This window comes from Eretmochelys imbricata, chromosome 17, assembly GCF_965152235.1.
Source record: "Eretmochelys imbricata isolate rEreImb1 chromosome 17, rEreImb1.hap1, whole genome shotgun sequence".
NCBI classification, from domain to species: domain Eukaryota; kingdom Metazoa; phylum Chordata; order Testudines; family Cheloniidae; genus Eretmochelys; species Eretmochelys imbricata.
In genome coordinates this window covers 8,068,730-8,093,164 of record NC_135588.1, presented here as the reverse complement: position 1 = coordinate 8,093,164, position 24,435 = coordinate 8,068,730, and the positions used below count along the sequence as shown (strand labels likewise).

The 24,435-nt window shown below is 38.9% G+C and overlaps 1 protein-coding gene across 7 annotated transcripts in view; it reads left to right on the top strand.

Annotated features, from left to right (window-relative positions):
- SYNRG (synergin gamma) overlaps nucleotides 1-24,435 on the top strand; it is a 131,326-nt gene that overhangs the window by 15,724 nt on the left and 91,167 nt on the right. For all 7 annotated transcript variants that reach the window (XR_013348300.1, XR_013348301.1, XM_077836911.1 and 4 more), the window contains exons 7-14: nucleotides 3,080-3,382; nucleotides 4,340-4,564; nucleotides 8,020-8,097; nucleotides 10,328-10,524; nucleotides 11,458-11,706; nucleotides 19,694-19,830; nucleotides 22,510-22,628; nucleotides 22,847-22,909. Coding sequence is in view for 5 of the 7 variants with exons in the window: in XM_077836911.1 (XP_077693037.1) it covers nucleotides 3,080-3,382; nucleotides 4,340-4,564; nucleotides 8,020-8,097; nucleotides 10,328-10,524; nucleotides 11,458-11,706; nucleotides 19,694-19,830; nucleotides 22,510-22,628; nucleotides 22,847-22,909 (1,371 nt within the window). In the remaining 2 variants the exon portion in view is untranslated. The remainder of the gene's footprint in view (nucleotides 1-3,079; nucleotides 3,383-4,339; nucleotides 4,565-8,019; nucleotides 8,098-10,327; nucleotides 10,525-11,457; nucleotides 11,707-19,693; nucleotides 19,831-22,509; nucleotides 22,629-22,846; nucleotides 22,910-24,435) is intronic.

Here is a 24,435-nt window from a genome sequence, read left to right as displayed (position 1 = left end):
CAATTGAGTTTTTTTCCTTGTCAAATGACTAATTAGTGTTTGTAGAATGCTTTGAAGCTGAAAAGCACTATATACATGCTAAATTGTATCAAAACACTATAAAATTAGGTTTCAGAGTAACAGCCCTGTTAGTCTGTATTCACAAAAAGAAAAGGAGTACTTGTGGCACCTTAGAGACTAACCAATTTATTTGAGCATAAGCTTTCGTGTAGCTCACGAAAGCTTATGCTCAAATAAATTGGTTAGTCTCTAAGGTGCCACAAGTACTCCTTTTCTTTTTACTATAAAATTATTTCACAATACTATAATAGCTTGCTCAGATTCTATTATCTGGACGTGGGTAAATTAAAAACCTTTAATAATCCATTTTCAGAGGAATTATTACATTAGTAGTAGTTGTCATAAAATATTCCCTCTAAAGAGAAAAATATTAGTTGTGGGGAACCTAACTCCTTTGTCCTGCCTGAAATGAAGCCTCAATTAGCTAAGCTTGTCCCCATCACTGTATCACGTCTGTTACTCTAAAACCTGCTATTTGTTGGTGATCTTCAAGTTGCTCACAAGTTCATGCAATAGCTTTTCGCTGTCTAGCAAGTTTGACAATTCCCTAGCAGTGTTCCTCTGAACTGTGCTACTAAAATGGTTGAGTAGTGCAAGGAACCCGAGCAGAAATCTGTTCAAATGAGTGGAGATTCCCTTTCTACCTTGGCATCTTCTGAATTTTTGACAAGTGTTCCAGCAACAGATTTCATTTTGACTCCTGTCTAAAAACTGGGCGTTTTTCCTTTGGTCATTTACAGTAGAGATAGATCTGAACTGCAAAGTCTAAATTTATTTGGGCCCATCATCACTGATAAACACCACTGATAAGTGGAAATACCTTGAACAGAGGTGTTTGGAATGGGTTTGTTTTGTATATAAACCACACTAAATTGGTCAGCTCTGTTCTAGTGGGACCTAATTTCAAATTACAGGATAGAGATGTAGAGAGTTCCAGCTGCACAGTCAGTCCTTTACATGGAGGTATGGTGGAATTGCCCACTACTACATTTCTTAGATCTCCCAAACACGTTTGTGTCAGGGTGTGTTAAATCAGCTGCCAGAATTGGAAATCATTGTAGGAAAGAGATGGCAAATAAACCATCATTATGTTATACGAAAAATCAAGATGTCATTCACAGTAGCTTTCATCTGATGCTTAAATGATGAAGGTCATTAAAACTCCATTTAAAGGAATTAATGGTGTTATTGAACATGAAGTCCTTGAGATAAATAAGGTATGTCACAATAATCCGGACTTGGAAAAAATAACTGTTGGAAAAGCAGGCTGTTGAGATGAGTTAGTTCAATAACTTGATACAGAAGATAAAAATATAGGATTTGAAAGAGTGACATGAAGTATGTTGACATTCAGCAACACAGTGCAGAAACCAACTCTGTGGAACAGAATAATGTTGCTGAGAAAAAGTATTTTCATGCTATTTTATTCCTATAAATGGACTGTTGTTCACACTTCTTGTTTATGTGTGGAATTTTTCTCGCATTGAAACCAGTGGTCAAAAATTCTTGGTGTTGTTTCTTAAGGTGTTGCATCAAAGGAACTGTCACTTTAGTGCAAATAGTTCTGTGAAATTATGTGGTGGTGTGCCACTATGGCGAATAACTTGTCTGGAAGCTGCACTTGCTACCTCTTGTGCTTTTCATGTTTCAGTTTTCCTCTGTGAAAACTCACTTGGAGAGCAGTGTTTATTATGGTTAATGCACTTCCAGTTTGACCCCATACAAGCTTTCACCGAGCTGAGCAGAAACCTGTAATAAAGTACATTTTTGAAACCTTTCAAGAGACCACTTGTGGGACAGCAAAAATTTGTTGCCTGATTTTTAATTAAAGGCTGGCTTTTAGCTAAAGATTGTGTAAAATTGAAATAGAAACTGTGAAAATACATCAGTGTAATTTAAGGTGGATTTGCTGGTTTTAGGTGCCCCTTAGTTATTGTTAAGGATGTTTACAGTACATGGAATAAAGCATGACCACCTACCCTTACCTAAAAAATAGATGTATTTAAAGGCTTTGTGTAGATATAAATACGCCTAAGTGGTACAATGAAACAGAACCATTGGAGGATAAAGTGGTTTGTCCAAATGCATGTAAATAAAGTCAATGATGGTCATGCTGTGCTTGACATATACTGTGTTGCCTTGAGGGAGTGTTGCCTATGAAAGTGGTATTTTTTTCCATTATAGTTCTTGAGTCTGGCCAAATTGCTGTAGAACTGTCATTTTGTTCTACAATAGATCTGTTTAGAATGATGTAACTTGAGTACTGTGGCCAAGATTTTCAAGAGTTACTCATGAATTTGGGTTCCTGAATTTTTAGGTTCTCAACTTGAAACACCTTAAAGGGACCTGATTTTCAAAGGATGGGGACATATTAAAGTGTTTCAAGTTGGGCATCCAAAATCACTTTAGAATATCTTGTCCTGTAAGAATAATCTGGTGATTACTTCAAGTCTGTTTAATGTACTTTGCATATAGGTAGCACCTGTCATCTGAGTAACTCCAAGTGCTTTACCAAAGTCAATATTAGCCCTATTTCATAGACTGGGACATTGAGCCAAAGGAGGGTTTAAGTGATTTGCCTAAAATGTAACAATAAGTTACTGGCAGAATTGAGAAAAGAATTCAGATATCCTGAGTCCCAGTCCACTGCTCTAAGCACAACAGCACGGGTTACATTTGTTTTGTACTTCCTTAATATAAGAGGTGAGGAAACCTTAATACAGACTGTGGAAGTATCAAGTTTCAACCAATTGGACAAGTTATAAAAATCTGGACAAAGGGGTTTATAGCGGAAAAAGGGAGCTGAAGTGTAACTTGCATTAGTGTGGTCGATTGATAGAATGGTAAATATTCTCATTATTTTGGTCAAATAGTTCTGCATATACGTCTTACTTTTCCCAACCACTGTTTTTTACATTTAATAATTGCCATTTTTAGAAATTGTTTTCCCCACCTTTCCACCGAACCAAGTTTCTTTACCTCATTGTCTTCCATTGCGTGTGTTCATTCCATTTTGCAGATCACCCTAGACCATCCCATTCTACTGTATCTGTCTCCCAACCCTCTGCTTTTCTTGATGATGAAGAATTTAGTGACTTTATACAAGGGTCTGTTGAAACCCCGCCATTGGTGCCTCAGTCCTCTTTCCAGGCTTTTCAGTCTTACCACCCTACCACGCAGGCTCGGCAACTGCTTTCAGAAAAGGCTGTAGTCAAACCTCTGCCTTCAGTCCAGATTCCAGTATCTTCCATCCTGCATGATACCATTGGGCAGGTTCCTTATTTCTCTACCTCTGCATCTTCACACACAACCCATAAAACAGGTAACCCATCCTATCTTCATTAGCTCTACCGTTGGAGCTAGTATTTACATGTAAACACTGCCTACCTTGCTTTAACACTCCCTTTTGTAATCCAATTGAACAAAACTTACATACTGTTAAATGACAAATGGATACGTTGAAATAAGTTTGTATTAATTACTAATAAAATTCTGCTCATGGCAGTGGGGGAAAATTGGCACACTTAGCAGATAATTTAAGATCGTTCTTGTACCAAAACCTTTCTATAATTTGGGGTGGTAGCGTCCTGAACTATAGGAGAAAATAATTGATGTTGATCCTGCAATTCCTTCTCCCCTGGCCCGCGACAGGTGGCTATGTTCTAGCACATGTAAGTGGAAAATTTGTGAGAGCTCAAGGGAAGTTAAGTAGGATGCATGTGACTCTTCATTATAAACAGCTGAGTCTAAAGCCTCTTATGTGCCATCTCCTTTACTCATAAGAGGCTGAAGTGGGCAGGAAAATAGAGGTGAAAGATGAGGATAAACATAGACCGTGTTATGCTAATGCAGAGCTTGACTTCACATTTCCCTCTCAGGGCTGATCCAATGGATATAAAGACTCCCATAGACTTCAGTGGGCATTGGATCAGGCCCTTAGCCCTTGTTCCTGCTACTAGTCAGGAGTGACTTGATGGCTGTGCAGCAGTAAGTGTATTTCCTGTTCTGCTCATTACAAGCACAAGAAAAAAATTACATTGCCAACCCCCTATGCAGGGCATGCTCAAGTTCTAGTAGAAGATGCTTGAGCTGAATTACATTGGTGTCCTGAGTGTGCACAGGCAGTGCTGTGGAGAATCAGCCATCATCACATTACTTGGTACCATTAAGTGGGACTTGACATGTCTTTTCTTTGAGGGAGTGGGATTATGATTTGGGGGGAGAATACGTACAAAGATGATTAACCAAATAAAAGTAATTCCTCCTGCTGTTTGTCTAGGCCATTCCTTGGAGGAGTCGCTCTTAATTTATGATTTAAGTGCATCTGGACAGGAGCAAACCAAACTTAAAACATCTGAAATTGAGCATAACGCCTCAGCCGCAAGCCAAGTTCATCCCAGTGTAACCGTGAATAACGGGAATGCTGTAGGTGGACTTGTAAGTGGTACCACCGCTGCACAGGTGTACAAGGCTTCACAACAAAACATAGCAGTTGAAGAGTGTGGTGAGCAAATGAAACATTTGACAAAGAATGTAGCTTGAATGCTAACATCTTACACACTAATTCTACGGCAAATGCTGCATCATTTTGCTCTGATTCCCTGCTTCAGTAATATGGCAATGCCTCTCGCTCCTGACTGCAAGTAACACATACATGAATTTACTCTGAATCCTTTCCACCATGCATATACTATAAACGTTTTAACAAGTTTCTCTAAACTGATTCTCTGCTGTTTTAAAATATTCTGTCGTCTTATTTCAGCAAAACCTATTCGTTTGTTATGCTTTGTGTTTTTTTTATTAATTTGGGTGGCATGGGGGAGGGTATGGACCCAAAAAACGCCACATGAGAAACTTGCTACTGTAGAATGGATCTTTACCCAACTGTGAGGGGGGGGAAATGTTCTAGTTAAGCTAAATAGTTTGTTTGGACAATATCAAACAATAGCCATTGGCCTGGCACTTTTTTTTCTTTAAAGCCTGCTTTGTAGAAGTCAAAACTTCACACGCTGGACCAGATACAAATGCAATTCTATGTCAGTACTTCGTCAGTACAGTATTAACTAAGCAGGTTCTTGTTGTAGATGTGATTTTAGTATTGTTGACTATGGAGCAAACTGCAGAGAACTTTAACTGTTGAACCAAAACAGGTTAAAGGTGTTGGTTAGTATGTTTTGGTAGTGCTTTGAAGTTGTGCTTGGTGGCACCTTCACATATTGAATTCCAGGGTGTTCAAATATGGAGAGACATGGACATAGCTTTGCATGGCCTCTGTTCTTGAAACACAGGTCAATTTTAAGAAATATATAGATAATTGAATTTAAAAATTCAAGCTGGAACTTTCTTAAGGGATTGTGGTGTCTTGCCAGTACCTTAGTTCAATTAATTTTTCTATATACCACCTTGATTGCTGTTTGATGACATTGCTGTTAATAGTTGGGACCTCACCAATGTGCAAAAAAACCCCATACCCACCAATTATTGGTTACAAGATGAAATTAAATCACTCTATTTTCAGATAGTGCTTTTTAGTAGCTCAAGTTATCCATTTACTCTGTAATTTGAAATAAAATACAGTTGTAATGCACACCATGAAATAAGAGCTGTATTTGTTTACAATACAGTTAATGTAAAGAGGTGATATTGTGTCTTTTGTACAAACTCCACACACTCTAGTTAGCTGCAAAGATTAAAATGGTAGGGGGAAAGAGAAATTGAGACAAAGAAAGAAGAAAAGTTATTTCTGGAAGATCTGAGAATCAGTGGAAAGTTGATGAGGCAGGAATGCAGTTCAGAAAATAAGAGCTTCAGAAAGCGATGATTATGGCACCAACAGGTAAGAGTTGTGTGAAAGGAGAGGAGATTCTACTAGAATCAGGAATTTCATAGGTAAGACTAGAACCATGACAGGAAGGAGCCAGAGATGCCTGCTTTGGTATGGACTCTGCTTAAGAGGATGGACTTATTCACCATGACCAAGTTTAGTGAGGTGGGAGAAGGAGGCTCTGTTTCAGAAAAGCAGAAACTAGCTACGCATAGAAGAACACTTCTGTTCTGTAACCCAAGTAGAAACCCTCATTGAAAACAGTCCAGGATATTGTTAAAGGATCTGAAGGATAAGTGCAACCATTCCAAGTACTTTGAGGGAGGGAGGGTTAGCGGTAATATGGTGATATTGGGGACAAGTGAATCATCCCAAGAAGTTCCTGGACAGTGCAAACTTCAGAGAATTGGAAGTTACTAAGAGGTAATTGAATCTATTGTAAAGTAGGAAACAAGGGATGGGGAGGTGGGAGCAAATGATAGGAGAGGCAATGAGATTTTTTAGGGGCGAGATTATATCAGAAATTTCTGGTGGAAGCAAAAATGGAAGGGAAGTAAAAGGAGAGGAGGAGGAAAAGGAGGGAATGCCTGAGGATGAGCTGTTAAGGGTTATGGAAAAGTTACAAGTTAAGGCAATCTTAGATTGAAAGAAGAGATCAAATGCCTCTTACTTAGCTGGGTGAAGAGAATTGCTGGTATGGAAGAGGGGAGTGACTGTTCTTAGCAGCTTTGGAATTAGGGATAAGTAAAAATTAAACTTTGGTTTACTGGGAATCCCTGTAGAGTCTGACAGGTTTCAGAGTAGCAGCTGTGTTAGTCTGTATCTGCAAAAAGAAAAGGAGTACTTGTGGCACCTTGGAGACTGACAAATTTATTTGAGCATAAGCTTTCGTGCATGCATCCAATGAAGTGAGCTATAGCTCATGAAAGCTTACGCTCAGATAAATTGGTTAGTCTCTAAGATGTCATCAGTACTCCTTTTCTTTTTGTAGAGTCTGAGGAGGTCAAGAATAAATATGGGACATTCATCACCGCTTTTCTCAGTGCATAAGCTCACATGCACAGGGGTCCACAGGTGGTCTGTAAACCAAGTAGAACTTGAAGTATGAGAGAGCTGAAGATGGGGAGGTGTTGCAGGTAACTGTCTGGGAAAGGATCAGCAAATGAGGGAGCAAGGAAAACAGGTTGGAGAGACTAGCAGGATTAGGGTTCTTCAGAGGGAAAGGAGGGTCACTTTCTGAGCAGTCAGGTGATGGGAGAGAGTATTCTGCTGTAACCAGGCAGTGGTCAGTGGAGGGAAGATTATAAGAAAAACAAGCAATAAAAGAGCAGGTTTTATTAATCATGATGAAGGAAAGAATGTGTATGAATGGGAAAGGTGGCAGGTTAGAAAAGGGGTGAAAGGAGTTGTCACAATGTTGGTTTAAGTCTGAAGTGAAGATGAAATCTGCTGAAGGGTGAATCAGAGCGGGGACTGAGAAGGGTCAAACTTGGTGAAATCAAGGGAGAAAATTAACATAATGTTTGAATCTGGGGAGTGACATATTCAAGTTATAGGGGACTGGAGAGGGCAGAATGCGTTAGAGTTCTACAGTGACAACAGCAATGCCAACTCCTTGAGTTGAATGACTAGGCAGGATAAGGAGATGAGAGAATGGGTCTAATGGGGCAAGCCAGCCTGACGGAAGATGTTGATGGCTTTTACCATGAGCTGTTCACCTGTGAAACATAGAGAATACGTTCTAAACTTGTTTCAGTGTGATTAAATTAAATTATTCCGTAAATAGCCGTAATGTTCTGCCTATCAACTTTATGCAAATAGGCATGGCAGAACCACTGCTGTTTATGAAATGTTTGGAATTTATGGGACTTGTCTTGTGTTCCTGATCAGACAGATACGTTTGGACAACGAGTGGCTCTTTATTTCATCGTGTGTGTTTAACTGTATTTTTGTTGCTGTTTCAGGGCATTTTGTAGAAGTATCAGTTTTGCGTCTCTCATGTAGCCAGGTGATTCCATGTCTGAAATGGGCTGGTTGAAATACCAAAAACTGTGTCACAGGCGTTTTCCTATTTTGAATCTCTCTACTCCTAATACGATTCTTGTCTCCTTTTTAAATATAATCCGTACCTTTAGGTGTTGGAGTATTCCCTTCCCAAGATCCAATCCAGCAAATGATGCCACCTTGGATTTACAATGAAAGCTTGGCTCCAGGTAAAATGTTCTGCTAAAATATCATTTAAAATAAAAAGTATAAAAATCCTTACACTTCAGTGTTGCTTAATGTCTTACCCAAATCAATATTTTTTTCATCTACAATAAAAACTTTCCAAATCCCTAAACGTTGTCAGGTTTGATACAGAAGCTTTCCAGTCCTGTAGTTTTTGTTCCAGGTCCATGTTGACTTGGGTCAGAGGTTCTGTGGTTCTGACAGTGAGGAATAGCAGTTTATGTATGAGTATTTAAGATTGATGGTGTCCCCTTTGTTCTTACATAGTACTGTTCATATTATGACAAGTCAGTATGGGATCAGAAAATACATTATTGGATTTTAAGACCAGAAGGGACAGTGATGACCATTTTCTCTGACCTCTTGCACAACACAGGCAAAAGACCTATCCGGTCATCTTGTCCTGTCCCCTGCCATTGCAGAGTTGTTGTTATTGAGTGTGACTATGAATGGTTACGCTTCCTGAAGTGCATATCCGCATGCAATGTTTAAAGGCAATACACGCATAACTGTAAGTTGTAATTTACTGAAGTAGTCATCGTACTTGCAGTCACTGATGTTTGTGTCTTAAATTTAGTATTAAACTTTGGCTGACTAATGTCAACATATATTTCTTCGAGTAGAAGCAGGAAGAGCAGCTCATGAATTTCTCGATCACTAATTTAATTTGTAAAGCAAGTTTTTTAATCACTCCTGAGAAAACTAGGTGTTTGGTGGTGTTGTCTGAACTATACATGGTATTTCTTAGATGTGGTACAGCAGCAGTGATAATGACCAAGTTCATCTGTTCCAAGTATAGCTTTGGAGAATCATGGACATGTAGGGCTGGAAGGGACTTCAAGAGGTCATCTGGTCCATCCCCCTGTGCGGAGCAGGATTAAGGACACTTAGACCATCCCTGACAGGTGTTTGTCTAACTGGTTCTGAAAGACCTCCCAGGATGGGAATTCCGCAATGTTCCTAGCTAATCTGTTTCACAATTTCAAAGATCACTAGTGTTTGTTAGGGCATTCTTAACTCATTGCACAAACTGGCAAGCATCCCAAAACATGTTTTGGGATGTCTGACACATCTTTGGTAGCTTTATCTGCATTCAGAGAAGGCAGGAGCTTCTTCAAACATAGTAAATGTTAAATCTAGAGGTTATAATGGTGGCAGAGGAATTGCCATCGTTGGTATAACATTTTTGTGAGCTGTCTCCTTTCAGTATCTCTTGTAATTAAGCAGGCTCATTTCTTAAGGTTATTTGCCTTATATATGCCAGAAGCATAGTAAACAGAAAATGAAGTGCTGTACTAAATATTGATTAGATTGCACTAAATTTTAACTACATAATGCTGCTCTGGCTATCTTCACACAAGGATTACCCAGAGGCCTCATTACAGAAATATGTAGTGAAATTTATAAAGAGAACTAGTTGTTTTGTGTGGATTGTTGGTTTTACTGATCAATTGATATCCAGTTTAATAAAGCAGATGTCTGTCTTAGAATGTAAGCCTTTCATTATATCTAGGTATAGAGAATCTGCTGTGGCATAGGTAATTTCCTTTAGTACTGGTGAAATAGGCAGAAGTCTTGCTGAATAGAACACCCAGAATGTGGTGTGAAGTAGCACAGTTAGCTGGCAGAGTTGTCTCCTAAATTTCTGAAGAATAACTACTGTAAGCAACTTGTTTTATTGCTCTGTGTATTGAAACTGAAGGGAATAGGATGTTTTGGCCAGATGGTTTTTGATGTAATTTGTTCATTAGAAAATAAATCAATTCAGATATTGATACTACTAATTATCTCGATTTAGGTGCAGCTTGGTTAAATTAGCATGTTATGTTTCCCTTGCAAGGGACTGGAGGATGCTTTTGACAGGCCTCAAGTTAACTGGTAGAGTTGTGCTAGAGCGTGCAGCATTTTTATTCATTTTCCTTGGGAACTTACAAATCTCTCTCCCTATCTCTTTGGGCTTTGTTTGGGGAACTTCTTTTCTTTTTCACCTGCTCCTTTGAATTTGAATGTACAGGTAGAATGAGAAGTTATAAATAGATGAAACTTCTAGTGTTATGTGTCAACTTTAACGCTGATGCCTAATCAAATTGGTAATGTTCCATGTCAACCATATTACAACCCTTAACATAGTTTTATAGTTAGAATAGAAAAATGATCTTAAAATCTCTTTAAAATGTTTACTTTCATCCTCCAACACTGTGTTTCCCTCAATAGATTTGTATAAGAAAATTTTAGAAACCACTATGACTCCTACTGGAATAGATACTGCTAAACTCTATCCCATTCTGATGTCATCTGGACTTCCCAGGGAGACCCTTGGACAAATATGGGCCTTAACCAATCGTACCACACCTGGAAAACTTACCAAAGAAGAGCTTTATACTGTCCTGGCTATGATAGCAGTAACTCAGGTACAAATGACTGAGACAGTCTTTGGGGGGAATGGAAAAGGGTCTAACCTCCTCTTGATAAACTGTCACTGACTTTTGTAGTGTCCCTGCAGTATGTTGTGTATGGACAGGTGTACTTGTATTATACCACACGTTAAATACACTGAATGAATCTTGGCAAAACTCCCATTCACTTCAGTGGATCCAGGATGTCACCCTCTGCATTTATAGCTATTATTTCTTCTTCAGGACTCATTTAAGTTCGTAGTTGGCTTTGGCTTTTCTTTTATGCTGTATAACTATCTATTTAGGAAGTGATATGGGCCCCTCCACTAGATTATCTGAGAATCTGGGCAGTGGGTGAATTAGTTAATTTTTTGGCATGTGTAGTCTAGGTTTTAACTTTTGTGTCAGGTTACAGCGTAATGTCATGGCTGTTCCTAGTTTAATAGAAACTTGTCTGAAATTGCAAAAACCACCATTCAAGTTTTGCAAACTTCACTATGATCAGAAGTTGACAGAAGAAAAATCCAGGAGTAGACTAGATGGGACAGTGAAGATTGGCATTGATGTACGTTGTTGGAGATGTGTGGGGAAAATTTGCATAGTACTTACCCATGTTCAGTGAGCTCTAGCCAGTGCTAAATTTTGACCATTCAGATACTAAAAAAAACACGCACAAGAATTGTAAGTGACTAAAGTGAGTCTATAGATCCATATGAGATCTAGCAGTAAACTGTATGAGTTCCAGCATATTATATATGTGTAGGTTCACCTTGATCATGTAAAATTCAGTAGCTTTTTTTTGTGTGCAAAAGACAGAATTGAAGGACTGACTCCCTGCTTTTTCACAGTTTCAATAAATAAATAAAATTATTTGAGAAATAAGGGTACAGATGGAGGAAATAGAAATGTGTAATGCATATAACTATCTCTATTTTATTCCTTGTGCAGAGAGGAGTACCCGCATTGAGTCCCGATGTTTTAAATCAATTTCCAACTGCTCCTGTCCCCACTTTAAGCGGATATCCAATTTCATTGCCCGCCATAGTGAGTCAACAGTCTATGAGGCCCTCTGGACTGCCAGTCTCCATGCCTCTTCATATTGGACAGGCAGTCATAGGAATAAACATAACTGCACCAGTGGGTGGCGCTGCAGCACAGGCTTCTAGTGGTTTCATGCCATCTTACCCCCCAAACCAGGTTAGTGCTGTTTCTATAGCATAGTAAATCTGTATAATCATTGAAAGAGAATTACAGGGGAACTCTGTTTCAAAGCTGCATAATGACAACTGGATTTTAAGTAAACATTAAAAATGAAACTGAAATCTAGAGCATGCCCACTTAAATATGCAAGACCATGCTGTAGCAAGCTTCTTTGATGTTTCAGTCTCTCAGATGGCATTAGAAGAGCTAGACAAATTTCTTCTCCCTTCCTAAGCTCTTGCATCCCGAGAAAGTCCTCTACTTAGTTCCTTTTTTTTTTTTACAACATTTGAAGTGGAATTACATGTGAACTAAACAAGACCTTTGTTATCTGGCTAGTACAACAGAAATGAGACCATCACAGGGAGAACTGAAAGCTGTGTACCAGTGATAGAAAAGATTATCCAAATTTTCTGGAAGCATAAATTGATCTTGGTGATCAATTTTGCTATTCAAAATTCAATTTGCCCAGCATCCACAACATATTCCTTTTGATGTTTTGCAGCATATACTGATTGATTTTTTTTTTTCTTCCATGATGTTCTTCCTCTATTCAAAGATGACTTGGCAAAGATCAAGTATAATACATTAATGTCTGGGATGAAGTCCTTTATTAACAGATGTCTTTCATATCTACTGAGATCCTAAATACACTTTTTGTTTTTGTGGTGTTGGAAGGGCACCGTGGAGAACAGAATCCTTGCAAATAGTTCCCATTTAGTTATACAGCTAAAAGCAAAAATATTACTTCTGATTCAAAGACAGTATTAATGAAAATATACCACTACTAATATGGTGCGTTACATCTTCACCACACTGTACAACATGAACTTACCTGTGGTGTTTGGTACAATCCAAAATGCTTAATTCTAAGTCTCTCAGTTCTTGCAACGATAGAGGAAAATTGACACCACTCAAGCAAATTCGTAGGTGTTGTACCTTAAAGGTGACAGTGCTTTTAAAAAAAAAAAAAAATCTGCAAACAAACTAATTGAAATCCATGTTTTAACTGAACTAACATTTTTGAATGCCTTGGAATTGTACCTAATATCCAGCTGCTTCCCTGCTGCCCTCCCTCTTTTGACTGATGGGTTTTATGCCACTGCCTATGCGACTTGTGTAAACTTTGTTCATACTGATTTAGATGTATAGCGTACTGGGGGATCACCATATGCAGCCTACTAGTGTTGTCTGTTAGTTCTCAGTGAAAAAGCAGTCTCAACTGCAACTGCTCAGCTGTTTTAACTCTCTAATATTATGCTGTTATTGTTAAAAAGAATGGTTAATAGAAATGCATAATAGAGAAATGGAAGACAAGGTATAAATTTACCTTCAGACTTCAGAAGTAATAAAACCAAAAGACCCTGCATCTCCTCTCTTACTGCTCAAAGAAGGCTCTAATTAGAAACCTCTTTAATGGGCCCCTGAAGTGACTGATCATCAATCCAATACATGGATTTAGAGTGGGGTAACAGCAAGTTATACCTAAACTAGCTGGCATGGTTCTCCTGACCAGATGTTCTGTGGTAGTTTCAGATCAATTGAATTAAATGTGAAAATGAATAATACACTTGCTTCAATATCCCCTGTTTTTTTAATGTGATGGTAAATTCAATTTTTTTATGCTGTCCCTCAAGTTTTAATGTTCACTGTGCAACTTGACTTTGTATTAAAATGTGTAAAAATATCATCAAAGTTGTCAGGATGAAGCTGGAGATTTTGGCTGTTGGATAGGGGCAGTGGGGAATTTTTTTGGAAAGGGGTAGGAGATAGTTTGGGTGTATGATTTAAGCACAGTAGCTGAATGTTGTAATGCTCAGTCTTGAGAGAGTTAATACTGTTTACAATGGAAATTTGCACCGTTGGATTTTAGGATTTAACCCTCCGTTGAGAAGAATGGGGGCAGATTACACGGTTCAGAACTAATATTCAGGCTGTCTGCAGATTCAGAGAGATAGTAATTCATTGATTTATACTGTCTGTATTTGGAAGGTTATCATCACTGTTGGGCAGGTTATTTTCACAAGCATAAGGGCTCAACACTTTTTTCTAAGTGAGTTTGGGGTCTGAAACCTAGTTCTGCAGCAGAAAGTATAGTGTGAGAACATAAACACAGAGGCATGCTTTAAGCAACAACTAGACTACTCTCTAACCAGGAAGTTCCTATATTTATTAAGATTCCCATTGCCATACATCCTGGTCCTCTCTGGTAACTGCAGGACCAGGAACTCTATAATCACTCCACATCTCCCTATCTTTATAATGAAAAATTAAAACTTAAATTGTAAACCAATTCATATACACACACATTCAGAATAGTTTAAAGGAATTTTAAGCTTATTTACACTATGTCCCCTTGTCTGTTGCTTTTAAATATCCCTGAGGAATAGTCTAATGATCAAGTCTTTGAGGGATCTGGTCAGTCTTCCAGATCATGTTCTCATTTCTTATTGAGTTTGTGCATGGAGCTCCCTGTGGAGGGGGCTCACTTCCAGAAATGCCGGGAGTGTTTTATATGTTTCCACTTATTTTTGCAGAAGACTTTTTTTTTAAACTCTGCACTGCTCTCTCCACCTTTCTATTGCTCTGGGGGTAATGTAGACTTCTAGTATGATGGTCAAAGTCCTGTGCAAATGTTAGGAATGTTTCAGAGGTAAAGTGAGCTCCATTAGCAGATAAGAGGACTTCAGGAACTCTGTGTCTTACAAATACACTGGACCCTTGCTAGAATGTGGGATTTGGGATCCATGCACAGTACCACTTTAATGCGGGGACCACATTAAAATTAAATGGAATTAAAGTAATTAAATTTGGGATCCATGGCCGTGACTGCGTTATATGCGAATTCGCGATATATAGACGTGCGTTCTAGCGAGGGTCCGGTGTATTGACTTTAGTTTCTGGATGACCTGCGTAAGTCTGTGTAAGTATAGCCAAGTCAATATAACTGGAGAAGTAAATGAGTATGTAAATGTATGAAAAACAAATCTGTGGCTACCTGATACCAAGGTCTGTCAGGTAGCTTTACAGAGAGTAGTGGTTCTGGCAGTTTTTTTTTTTTTTTCTTGTTACATATCTCTCGGTGCTCTACTAAGGTCTGGATTTACCTATTCAGACCGGGCCACCATACAGATTATTGTGCTTGTGTCCTACACTTGTTTATATCTTGGTGACCCTCATGAATTTTGGAGGGCATCTCTTTCTGAAGTACTGTTGGCATAAGAATCTGCCATCCATTCAGAAGCAGGCCATCAGCCATGTAATCATCATTTTGGTCCTGCAAATGTGGTGGTGGGCCTGTTGGAAGTTGACTCCTTCAACCTCATGCTCTGTGGCAGAGTAGAGTAAGTTTCTGACAAGTCTCATCCTTTAGTTGTTCATCTCTCATTTTCTGAATTTGTCCAGCAGATGCTCAAATTACAGCCAAATCAAGATCAATGTAGACTCTGACCCTCTCTAAATCCTTTTCTTTTACTGTAGTGGATGCTCAACTGGGGCTCTTAATAGTGTCTGCTGCTATGAGTGCTTTCCCTAATACGTGTTCAATGTTAAAAGAAAATTGCTTCAGCTGTTGACTCTTAGGTGGAAGGTCATCTAGTGGTTTTGAACCCAGTAATACCACTGAGAGTTTATGGTCCACTTCCATGTTAAAATTCAAGCCAAACAGATATGCACTGAGCTGTTCACAGACCCAAGTGACTGCGGGAGGTTCCTTTTCCATGTGAGCAGTCTGCTATTTATTTCTGTGAGGCTTCTTGATGTGAATGCAACAGGTCTCTGGTCGCCTTCTGGCTGCTTTTGTGTGAGCTCGCTCCTAAACCATATGAAGATGCCTCTGCTGGATGTTGTTGGATAGTTTACCATATATTTTGCCAAATCAGGTGAAGATGTCAGTTCTTCAATTTTATTAAATGTTTTGTTGTGGGCTACTCCAGATCCACATATTGTGTGACCATTAAGGAGATAATGCCTTGGGTTTTTCTGAATCTGTCTGAATTCCCTGTTTGCTATTTATATATCCTACACGTTTTAGCCGTTCCTCTCCAAACTCACATTTCTCATTCACAGTGAGGCTGGCTTGTGGGAAGTGTCTCAACTGCATGTAGTCACTCCTCTTCGTTTTTATCTCTACCATATACCAACACATCATCTGCATGGCAAAGGATGCCAGGCAAACGTGACACAATCTGTGAGATTCTATGCCAAATGGAAGATGATTGAAACAGTACCTTCCAAATGGGGTGGGAGGGGAGATGAATGTCATTAATGGAATAAATTCTTTAGCAAGGGAAGGTTTCCCACAAGTCTGCTGTAGCATCTGACTTTGAAAAGACTTTGGCTTCTGATTATTGAGCTAATGTCTGGTCAACTGCAGGAAGCCTGTCTCTTTCTCTGAGCACACTTATATTAAGTAGTGTAAAGTCCACACAGGTTTGGATTTTGCATTGGGCTTTGGTACTACAACCGTCCCCGCACACCAGTCAGTGGGTTCTTTAATCTGGGAAATAACCCCCATATCTTCCCCTCTCTTTAATTCTTCTTTGCCTTTCTTTAGCAAGGGTACAAGGCTGGGGCATGGGACAGTGAGAGCACAAGTTATTGGTGATGACACCAGTTTTATGCTGTACTCCTCAGACTTCTTTCCTAGCCCTGTGAAGATGTGTAGGTACATCTCTTCTATAGTTTGCATTTTGCCATACATTCAATCCAGGTTTTCTACTAGGTATAGTCCTTGTATTGCTGGCAAACCTAGTAGGAGAGTTGTCAGTCCTTGTATTATGTATATTATTTGTTGAAGAACTTTCCATCCTTTCTCCAGTTTCCCAAGCAACTGGCTACAAACATCCAATGTGCTGTTACTAGCCCCATGTAGAATTTTATTTGGTCTTTGCAAATCTCCATCGCAACATGGATTATAATCTTTTTTTGGGATTGCAGTGATGGCTGCTCCATTATAAATTTTAAGTAAAGGTTTCAACTGTTTAGATTCATGCTTGTGTTCCAAAGTGTTGTCTGTTCTACTGAGGATATGATCCCTAAAAGTATGGACTCATTGTCTGATGATAACACTCTCCTTCTTGGATTGTTTTCACTACTCTTGATGACCTGTATGTTACAAAATGTTCCGTTTTGTGGCATTTCCTACATTCTGCCTCTTTTGCTGGATGATGTTGCCTGCTGTGGCTGGGTGTCTTGCTACATCTTCCACAGCTTTTCTAAGCTTCCCTCCTGTTACGGTTCTTTGATCTCCCACTTACTATTTGTGCACTGTTCTTATGTTGTAACTTTGATTTGACTGCTCTTTTCCCATTTGCGACTTTTCTTTTTACTGTGTCAGTATTGTCTGATGCAGTCATAGAATTGCAGGATTGAAGGGACCTCAAAAGGTCATCTAGTCCAGTCCCCTACACTCATGGCAGGACTAAGTATTATCTAGACCAGCGGTTCTCAAGCTGTGAGTCAGGACCCCAAAGTGGGTCGGGACCCCTTTTTAATGGGGTTGCTAGGGCTGACGTTAGACTTGTTGGGGCCTGAGCCCAAAGCCTCAGCCCCACCACGCAGGGCCAAAGCCGAAGCCTGAGAGCTTCAGCTCTGTGTGGCTGGGCTCAGGTTATAGGCCACTTGCCTGGGGCTAAAGCCCTTTGGCTTCAGATTTGGCTTTCCCCGACCAGGATGGCAGGGCTCAGGCTTTAGTTCCCCTCCTGGGGTCATGTAGTAATTTTTGTTGTCAGAGGGAGTCGTGGTGCAATGAAGTTTGAGAACCCCTGATCTAAACCATACCTGATAGGCGTTTGTCTAACCTGCTCTTAAAAAATCTCCAATGATGGCGATTCCACAACCTCCATAAGCAATTTATTCCAGTGCTTAACCACCCTGACAGTTAGGAAGTTTTTCCTAATGTCCAACCTAAATCATCCTTGCTGCAATTTAAGCCCATTGCTTCTTGTCCTATCCTTAGCAGTTAAAGAGAACAGTTTTTCTCCGTCTTCCTTGTAACAATCTTTTATGTACTTGAAAACTGTTACTGTGTCCCCTCAGTCTTCTTTTTTCCAGACTAAACAAACCCAGTTTTTTCAATCTTCCGTCATAGGTCATGCTTTCTAGACCTTTAATCATTTTTGTTGCTCTTCTCTGGACTTTCTCCAATTTGTCCACATCTTTCCTGAAATGTGGCGCCCAGAACTGAACACAATACTCCAGTTCAGGGTTAATTAGTGCAGAGTAGAGCTGAAGAATTACTTCTTGTGTCTTGCTTACAACACTCCTGCTAATATATCCCAGAATGATGTTTGCTTTTTTTCTTTTTGGCAACAATGTTACACCGCTGACTCATTTAGCCTGTGATCCTCTGTGACCCCCAGATCCCTTTTTGCAATATCCCTTCCTAGTGGATCAGTCTTCCTTATGCTGTAGCATGTAAGCCACGTTGCTGTTTCTTTATTGTTGCATTCTCACTTTTGCTATTGTTTTGCTAGTGTGAGATCTGGGTCTAACTGAACCTGTGCTGATAAACTGGTCTTTTATACCAACAACCATTTTGTCTCATATTAGTTCTTTTAATGTTCCATATTTGCAATGTTCAGCAAGACTGTGAACTGCAGTAATAGAAGTCTTATCTGTTTCCCCTTGTTTCTGGCACTTCCTATTAAGTTTGCCCCTTTCATATGTAATATTGTCTATGAAATGGACATCAAATGCTCATGTTTCACTTTTGGAGTATTCTTTCTTTTCTTCAGTGAGGAGGAGGACACATAGGATATCAGTAACAGCAGCAACCAGGGTATTTACCTGATATTCTTATGCTTTCTCTGTTAAACCAGAATTGCTCAAATCTTGGCTCCTGCAAGGCCAACTGCCTGAGTTGCGAAAATCAAATGTCTGTAATAGAGCCATTTGTGCTATTGGGCTCTACTGCTGAGGTGAGACAGGGCTCTCTGCCTCCTTGCTGCTGCTTTCACAGGTCTCCTCCCTGATATTCCATTTCCCTCACTCACTGACCACTCTGACAGTCTGGAGGTGTCTTTCCTTTCCTTTGCTCCTTCTTTAGAGAGAGAGATTCTCTCACTTCTCATCATGTAGCGTGAGGACATAAACACAGAGGCATGCTTTAAGCAGCCACTAGAGAACTCTCTCTAATCAGGAAGTTCCTTCATTTGTTAAGCTCCATGCTGCAACACATCCTGGTCCTCTCTGTTAATTGTGGACCAAAAACTCTATAACTGCTCCATATAACATGGATTCTGAAGCACAATTATATGCTTATGGAGTATTCAGGGTCCTGATATTTATTTCTGTGGCTAGATTCAGAGGCCTCACATGTTTTTAGACCATTTAATTTAAAAGTGAATTTAACTAGTACTAGTAACTTATCAAAGGGCTTTACAAAGTCATGTGTCTACCTCTTGGTTCTTCAGTGGTCTCTGTGAAATGAATTGCTTTGCTTCTCTCAGTCCATTCTTTCGAGGACTGATGTCCACCCCATCATAATAAAATAATCCTTGGCAGCATTGCTGACCATTTCAGTGCCCAGTGGCTTTGCAGAGTAAACAATCTAGCGTCTAGTTGCGGATCTTCCAAAGCAAGGTTTAGTCATGTTTGTCGGACAGCATAAGGAAGCTTTTACTGCAGATGGTGGTGCTGTGTTTTTTTTATGAATAAGTAAAAGATATTTGTTACAGTTAAGCTTACCTTGTGCCTTTATTCCAACATTAATTCACTTTTTATCATAGATTATGGAAATTGACAAAAGCTCTTTTGTTTCATGTAGTCCATTCCCCATTTCCCTCAATTGTTTCTTTCAATAACATTTTGTAGGGCTTTGTCTGCTCCCTTTAACTATTGATTTGTATATTAAGACTTTGCAGTGAAGTATATAGAAAATGTACTGAGTAGGCAAAAACTATTCTATATATATTTAAAATGTCAAGGGAATGTGTTTTCCCGTGTTAAATGGTGGCGGGTCTCATGATTTTATGCAATCCAGGTAGTAAAACCAGAAGAAGATGACTTCCAGGATTTTCAGGATGCTTCAAAGTCTGGCTCACTCGATGAATCTTTCACCGATTTCCAAGGGGAGGGATCTGGATCCTCCAAAGCAACCAGTTCTCAGCACCGGAGCAGGTAGAGTAGATCTCTGAATTTCTTTTCAGTAACTTAAATATTCTTTTAAAAGCAATTAAACATTTTCTTTGTGTAACTTTCTAACCCATCATTTCATACCGTCACCTGATCTTGACTCTGGCAGTTTGTTTCAGCAGCCGTTTCAGAAATCTTAATGGCAGTGTATCCAAACAGACATTTAATGTACTATAGATGGCTGACCATTCTTTAGAATTCCATTCATCATGCTGAGATAAATTGTGTATAAAGCTTTGAGAATAGGTTTTTCAAGTGTTTATTCTGTTGCTGACAATCGTGAGTTCTTTCATGCTGTGCATTAGGCTCAAACCTTTACATATAGCAATCCACTCATTCCTGTGCTCTCAGAAAAATGAATTGGGACAGATAAGCTATGCACTTAGCATTAACTACCCTGGTTAAGGGTCTCATCCAGCACCCACTGAAGTACATGGAAAGCTTTCCATTGACCTCAGTTGCCTTTGATCAGGCCATAAACGCCATGCAGAGAACATCAAACGTCAGACTGTTTTCTTTTAAAAGGCCACGGCTCTTCAGTGGATGGGGTTTTTTAGCTCCTCTCATCCTTTCCATTTTGGCCAATTTTTATTTAGTACCTGACTTTGAGTTGTGGTGATTGCCTGGAAATCCCATTTAAAGTCTGTTTCATTCAAATTTTAGAGGTCTACTGGCATTGTGGTTGCTCAACGCCTCTCCTATTCTGGTGGCCCTTATTTATGTAATTGAGAGAGTGGTATTGCCTCAATACAGTCATGGGTTAGGCAGTGTGGAGTAGAGAAGTAACTATCCAAAGCTTCCTGTTTGAGTTTGAATTCTTTCACAAAATTCTGACTTTCAACGTCCTATGGTCAGGAAGCCCCAAAATTTTGTTTTCTCATACTATACAGGGCAAAATAATATGCTTCTCCCTAATTTTAATTAATTTTAGGAACAAAACATTTGGTCTGTATGTACTGAACTGGTTGTTCTTATATGTAGATTGCTTCCTTGACAGTGACATCAGAGGAAGATACTAGAATGAATTGTTCAGCTGCAGCATGCGTAAAATTACAGTCTGAGTCATCGCTTTTCATGAAAGGGATTTCATTTTGATAGTTTAAATCAGTAACACTACATTAATCTGAAGATGCTCCATATTTTATTTAGTCATTTTGTTTTAGGTGTAGTTCTGCAATTAATAAAATTTATTCTGTTAATGGAAGTCTTAGCAAAAGCATTTACAAATCTGTAAGCACAGATTTTGTTTAAAGTTCCGTAATTGGAATTGGAGGGTCATGAGAAATCAGTGTTTTCCCCTGCAGTAGTTCTCTTTATTCAGTTGTTGTAAGAGCATTCAGTTTTGGATAGAATGTTACAATGAGCTGCAGTCTATTTGCTTATGGATGTGTTGAGTTTGTTTGTTTTTTTTAAAAGCCATCTATAGCGCACACCAGATTAACTGTTGTATTTGTCAAGATTGGATATCGAACTGTCTATATTGTAGTGATGTGAAATTAAATTATATTGCCATAAACTACATTTTTTGACATTGCTCTGTGTCTTATTCTGCAAGCCCCACGGGCCACCGTTAGACTGCACATGCAAGTGCTGGGTTTGTGTGTAGCTTGCAGGTCACTGATAAGGAGATTTAAATGGCTGTGGAAAGATTCTTGCTCCAGGCCAAAGAACGCCATAGAAATTCATTCATATTTTCAATGTGTATGGTGTTAAATGACACAAACTAGAGGTAAAATGCAGCCTTTCTTATGTAAAGGATGTTGTTCTGCAGAGCTGCCAAGGTCTGATAAGGCGGGGGGGAAAGCGAAGCTCTTGCAGTACGTGTTTAAATCTTTCAAGAACTGCTAACCCAGTATCAGGTTATTATGGCAGTTTATTATACTAACTAGAATATGTTCATGTGCAAAAAGGTCTGTTCCTGTAATTATGGCATAATCCTGACATTGCTGAACTGTGGCTACCTGAACTTGGTGACCTTCGCTGTGTAGAAATTCAAATGTTATCTTTTGCTCCTATTGGAATAATGGATCTGTTCTCTTGTTATTTTTGCAATATGCAATGAAATGTAATCAAAAGCAAAAGAAGTGGAAGCACTGAGTTAGCAAAATCTCAGGCAGCCTGTGATTCTTACCCATTTCTGGTCCCATCAAGAAGTCATGCCCTTAAACCATCTTGGACAATGTGATTAATGAAACCAGTGTTTTTCACGTGTGTGTGTGTGCTCTTCTGGCTTAAAAACTGCAGTGGTGCATATCTAGAACAGTTCACTCCCATATTCTGTCACAAGTAAGAATCAAGAAGTTAATGCACGTAAGGCATCTCTATTCTCCGTGGGTGGAGAATTTACTGTTTTGGCCCAGAGTAGTGTTGATAGAATTTCAATGAGATAGTGACTAGTGTAAGATGAACTGGGTTGGCATGAGAATATTGTTGCTGCAGATCTTTTATGAATGTAGTGTACGTCATAAAACTCTTTTAAAAGTGCAGAAGTAAAATAAGTACTTTATCATATGTTTGATAGAGCACATTTGAGTTAATACACACAATTTAGACAGAAGCTAAGAAGTTGCTGTTTCACTTCCTAATATCCTGCTTGCTTTAAATAATGGAAGAAATTAGATTGCTTAGGAGCTTTTTTCTTTTCTTGTTTGTTTGTTCGTTCAGTGTTCCTTCTTTGCTGATTCCACTCCCTGGCACTAAAACACCTTCCTCAACGGATAAATATGCTGTGTTTAAAGGAATTGCAGTTGAAAAGCCTTCTGAAAGTGCAGCTATGTTTGGAGGTAAACAAAAACTGTTTAATTGTTAACACGATGTGTAATTTAACATTTAGTTTTTCATATTTCAGTAGTGTCTGTGACATTGGTAAAATATTAATATGAAATGTTTAGAGTGCAAGATGATTGTATCTGTGCCAATCTAATCTGTACCACAACTGATTGTAGCCTAATTTCACAATATCTTAATGGAAATTGTCTTTTTTTTGTTTCATGCATGGTAGATTATGGAGACAAATACAGTGCTTTCCGAGAGTTAGAACAACCACCAGAGAGTAAATACTTAGGTAAGCATTTGATTTTACAAAAGTGGGGGGGGAGGGGGGGTTAGGCTCTTTCAGTACGTTGCATGCTTTTTTTAGGGTCCTGCATGAACTGCAGAATTCCCACTGCTAGAATTTTAGGATAAAGCCCCTACAGCACCACAAATGAGCCAAAAGTATCTTGAGAATATCATAAAATTTATCATTGACACATAGTCCACAATGTCATGTGTTTTTTATGGAAAGATTGGTCCCTGCTTTGGAGGTGTATGTGGGTGCAATTTTGGAATCACTTTTTGGTAGGTTTTTGTCATCTCTCCTGTAGACTTGCTTTAAAAGTGAGGAACTGTACATCCTCATAAAGGTGTGCAATGCAGCATTTCAGGGCAAATGGTGATTTCTGTGGAAGCTTTCTGTTCTTATGGTACAGCTCAAGCCATGTATTGCTTTTGGTATACAGTACCACAATAATAAAGCGCTACTCATTTAGCTTAGAGCAGTGATACTCAGACTGATGCTTGCAAGCTGCAAGTAGCTCTTTAATGTGTCTCCTTCGGCTCTTTGCCACAGGTGATATTAAAACACTGTGTGATTTAATTATTAACCAGTCAGGATGCTTTTACTATGTTATTAACCAATTGTAGTTGATAAAATAATACTTGGTCAGTCATTTTGCTGTGAGAATAATATATATTGTAGGTATATATACCCTGAATATTTCCCCTGCCATACTGTTTAAATATGAATATATAATATATAATTGCAAATGAAACAATGAATTCACACTACTGTGGCTTTTTTGGGTAATGTTGATCGCTAATTTGGCTCCTGAACCACTGAGGTCTGAGTATCACTGGCCTAGAGTTTGCCCTCAATCAATTTTATTTGTGGGAATATGTGAAAATAAATGTTAGTTATCCTCTGAAATACTATTACTATGTAATTGCAGTAAGTGAAAACTGCCTAAGCTCTTTCCTGAACAGGCCATCTATACATAATATATATATTTACATAACATAAACAGTACTGTCACCTTTTAATCTGATGGGAAAGAAGAACCCTCTGCAACTCCATTGGCTTCATATATCAGTAATCAGAGCACAGGATAAATGTATCGCTAATTTAACAGCGGTGGAAATGCTGCTGTATTGCCACCCTACCAATATGTTTCACTGTACTTGTAAGCAGATATTATCAAGAATCTGTTCACTACATACAGAGACAATTGTGCCAAAATCTCCTTAGTTTTACTAAGTTACACAGTAAGTGCATGAGCATCTGAAACTCCTGTGATGATCTGTGGAGTTAGTGTGTGCCCAGTACCTTTCCAGTTTCAGGCATTTAAATTACTGTTATGAGTATTTCATTCGACTTGCAGCTGTCTATTGCTTGCAAGGAAAGAGAAAAGTTGCTTCTGGATTTGTAAACTGACCAGCTTTCACCATTGTTAACCCTTTTACCAGCTTACATTTCTAATGGAAAAGTTTATAGTTCATCAGTAAGTTTAGTTTGCTGTGATGTTTTAATTTTGGTTAATGAATGTCAATTTC